Source organism: Callionymus lyra, chromosome 4 (genome assembly GCF_982586985.1).
Source record: "Callionymus lyra chromosome 4, fCalLyr1.hap1.1, whole genome shotgun sequence".
Taxonomy (NCBI): domain Eukaryota; kingdom Metazoa; phylum Chordata; class Actinopteri; order Syngnathiformes; family Callionymidae; genus Callionymus; species Callionymus lyra.
The window spans coordinates 28,621,560-28,625,297 of record NC_141821.1 but is presented as its reverse complement, the minus strand read 5'-3'; the positions used below and the strand labels follow the sequence as shown (position 1 = coordinate 28,625,297).

The 3,738-nt window shown below is 42.3% G+C and overlaps 1 protein-coding gene across 1 annotated transcript; it reads right to left on the bottom strand.

Moving 5' to 3' along the window:
* Positions 1-1,455: 1,455 nt before the first annotated feature.
* Positions 1,456-3,738, bottom strand: pnp5a (purine nucleoside phosphorylase 5a). The gene is made up of 6 exons (XM_087789563.1): positions 3,558-3,738; positions 2,764-2,933; positions 2,586-2,689; positions 2,325-2,500; positions 2,066-2,256; positions 1,456-1,994 (listed from the first exon to the last, which is right to left on the bottom strand). The coding sequence occupies exons 1-6, from the start codon at positions 3,578-3,580 to the stop codon at positions 1,786-1,788; spliced, it is 873 nt and encodes a 290-aa protein (XP_087645689.1). The 5' UTR covers positions 3,581-3,738; the 3' UTR covers positions 1,456-1,785.

Here is a 3,738-nt window from a genome sequence, read left to right as displayed (position 1 = left end):
TCTCTGTGTCTAAATAGAGCGACATTTAAATTCATACATTGACAACAGCAACTCTATAAATGTCCCCCACTAATATTTTTAAATAGTTTAAAATCACACATCAACTGTGTGGAAAAACAAGTGCATACACAGTATCATGTTTTCTGTGGAACTATTATCTCACTATAAGTCAAGTTTCAATTCAGGGGAAAGTTATTCTCGTAATGAAAACCGACTCATCTAATGCAAACCAATGTTGCTAAGCAACGAGAGGGTGAACAACATATGAAAATATGAGTGTAGTAGTTTTATATTCCTTATAAAAAGGTTTGTATTCAGAACATCTAAGTTCTGGTAGATTTAACTTTTAAATTACGTGGATAATAATTAATTAATTGACCTTATTAATTAACTATGAAACACTAGTTTTAATCAATCTCATTTAACTGAAGTTACTACTTGTTGTCGTGATTATCTGTTCTTTACTGAGTAAGAGGCTCTTAAATTGACCGTTAATCACACCAAGATAGACGCGAACAACGACGTAACGTTTTATGAATTTATTTAAAAGGAATGAATGATGAATGACAAAAATGAGTATGTAATGGTGAGTTTCTTAACCGAGAATAAAATGAAAAAGGGAAAAGGATCGTGTATGAAATCTTACTGGACTACTTGCATATTAAACAAGGTAGACACCTTGAGTGAACAGCGCTAAACGCCTGGAATGCTCACTTCGCTGAGAGAAAGTCTTTTGGGTCAGGAACACTTGCTTCTTACCGGGAGGTAAGGATGATTCACGGGTCGAAGGATTAGAACGGTTTAAGGATCGGAGAAATGTGAGTTCTTCTACTAGAGCAGGTCAGAATTCTCACTGCAGAGATTTGTATGAACTGCAGGCGAGACAGTTCCTTCTTGTTAAAACACCAAAATAATAATAATTACAATAGTCTAAACGAAAAGACACATACGCATAGATTATAAGCTCCAGATCAGTTTCTGGTCAGTTTCCTGCAGGGTTGAACTAGAGACATGTCTTTGTCAAATACAACACCCAGGTTTCTCAGGCTCGGTTTGACAGACCGACCTAAGTCACCCTAGTAATGACTCAACCTTGAAACTTTATCATCAGGCGCACTAACCAGAGTTTCAGTTCTGTCCACATTTAGCTGCAAAGTGTTTTCACTCAGCCAGAAGTTTCTACACATTTTGTAGAAGGTTCTGTGGACCCAGTTTAACCTCTGATGTTTGGACTGTCAGTAGGTGAAAGGGGCGAGTGCGACCGATCCTGGCAGGTGCACGGCTTAAGCAAACGTTGTCTAACTTATGTAAGACTGATCGTTCTCCCACAGGGCTGACTTTGTCTGGAACCGAGCCCGGACTATATAACCCTTGGTATCTAATCAACAGCTGAAGTAGCTTCTGTGAATGACCTTTGTTGTAGGTTATACCATTGAAACAAGAAACACATGCATGTAATAAATAGTATCTTTAATAATAATACTTAAAATAAAAAAACACAAGTGAAGCAAAATAACATTAAGACATTTACAGAAGATTTTTCTTGCCCATTGTTAAGTTAAAGACATTTACAAAGCAGATCAAATATTAAGTTACAACACACGGTTCAACAATGCAAAAGAAGTGTTGACATCTCAAAGAGGAATGTGAAACAGAGCAGACAAAGTAAAGGTTGCTCCACCTTTGCACTGTTCGATCAATATGGATTCGACAGATTCTTCGGGTTATCACCTCATTTGACATCGGAGCAGATCAACTGCTCGACTAAATTAAACTCATGGCCGCTCAGTGGTTGTGGCTGATCTTGGTAACCATGGTGGAGACCAGTCGTTCCAGCTGCTCCGCTCTGTGCTTCCCCGTCTGCAGCACTTCCTCGTGGTTGGCCTTCTCCTCGCTCTCGTAGTCGGTCACCGCTTGATTGGTGATCAATGACAGCCCAAACACTCGCATTCCACAGTGACGTGCCACGATCACCTCCGGCACCGTGCTCATGCCTACAAAGAAGACAACAAGTCAACCTTTGGAACGTGTTTCATCTGAAGGCCGACTCCAAAACAACACCCACCGACGGCATCGGCTCCCAGTATGTGCAGCATCCGACACTCGGCGATGGTCTCGAACGAGGGTCCTCCGAGCACGCAGTAGACTCCCTCCTTCAGGAAGTCGCCGTAACCCAGCTCCTGTCCGACGTCCATCGCCAGCTGCTGCAGCTCTCGGTCGTACGCGTCGGACATGCAGGGGAATCGAACTCCGAACCTGCAGCGAGTCCACAGGTCAGCGGACCGTTTGGCAAGAAACTATTAAACTCCCTCATGGAAACCTACCTCTCATCGTTGGGTCCGGTCAGCGGGTTGGTTCCAGCCAAGCCCGGCATGTTCAGGTGGTCTTTGATGATCATGATGTCCCCCACTTTGAAGTCCTGGTTGAGACCACCGGCCGCATTGGTCAGCAACACCGTCTCCACTCCCAGCAGCTTGAAGACGCGCATGGGCAGCGTTATCTAAAGAGGAAATGATGTCAAAAACACATGAAGTTAGTATTAGGACAAATTAAACAAGTTTGAATGGACCCTAAGAGCGACTCACCTTCTGGATGGGGTAGCCCTCGTACAGATGGAAGCGCCCCTGCATGCACACACACGCTCTTCCCTTCAGAGTCCCGAACACCAGTCGTCCAGCATGTCCGTGAACTACGGAGCACACCAGCTGGTTAGAAACGTTCAACAGATGTGACCATACGCAGTAAAGGAGGCGTTCCACTCACCAGTACTTTGAGGGAAGTTGGGAATGTCCTTGTAATTGAAGGCCACCTGGTCCTTGAGCATGTCGGCCAGTCCTCCGAGCCCCGAGCCGCACACGATCCCAACTAAGGGTCGGACATCCGTCTGAGCCAGCAGCCAATCAGCAGTGGCCTTGCAGTCCTCGTAGCTATAGCTGGACACATGGCGAAGAGAAAAGTTCAGAGGTGAGGATGGCTCCCGTCAAAGTCTGTGTCAGCTAAACCCCTTTGGGTTGATCATTTCCTAATAAAGAGTTAAGATGACAAGAATATCTTCCGACTGTCACTCTTTATTCCTTCTGGTTTGTTATGTGATTTTACTTTTTATTGTGTTATTTTATTGTTCACTTTGGGAAGCGACTCTGAGTGTCCAGAAAGACACTTTAAAATGAAATATTACAATTATTATTAAGCAGCATCTATGTGTATTTGAATGTATTCAACTCTAAGATGAAAGCTGTCTCACTTCTATCCAGCTTCAGGATCATTTCTCTTTTCTATATTTAGACTTTCATCAGTCTGCTTACATAACACTTTAGACGCAGTAAAAATACCGTATATGCTTTGCATTTACTAATCTTGAATAAAGAAAAACAGGACATCTATTTTAAATCGTGTTTATAACTATTTAAAACCATTTCCTCAACATTAAACTGACGCGTCTGACTGTAGCGCATGCGCATAGATGTCCGCCCCGGTTACAGTATCACTGTGACCACGTGCGTCCCAAAACGACTTTAAATTAATAATAATGAATGGAATAATAAAAGTAAACTTACCCTTTATTTGCGTCCGGATACATCGCTGAGAGTCACTTAAATATTATTGTCGCTGAGGAAATAAAATCTTAATAAACTCTAAGAATATCAAGACAAAATGATTTGATAAATCAAAGCTCTAGATAAAAGTTGAACTCAAACAAGTGTTTCAGATAATGTTAAAAATAAAAGTCTCTGGTGG

Bases quoted from the DNA above. Each gene is read 5' to 3' on its own strand.
- pnp5a (XM_087789563.1), bottom strand. From the start codon at position 3,580: ATGTATCCGGACGCAAATAAAGG. The intron at 2,690-2,763 runs GTGAGTGGAACG...TGTGCTCCGTAG, and splicing joins CAACTTCCCTCAAAGTACTG to TTCACGGACATGCTGGACGA. The intron at 2,257-2,324 runs GTAGGTTTCCAT...GACTCGCTGCAG, and splicing joins ACCGGACCCAACGATGAGAG to GTTCGGAGTTCGATTCCCCT.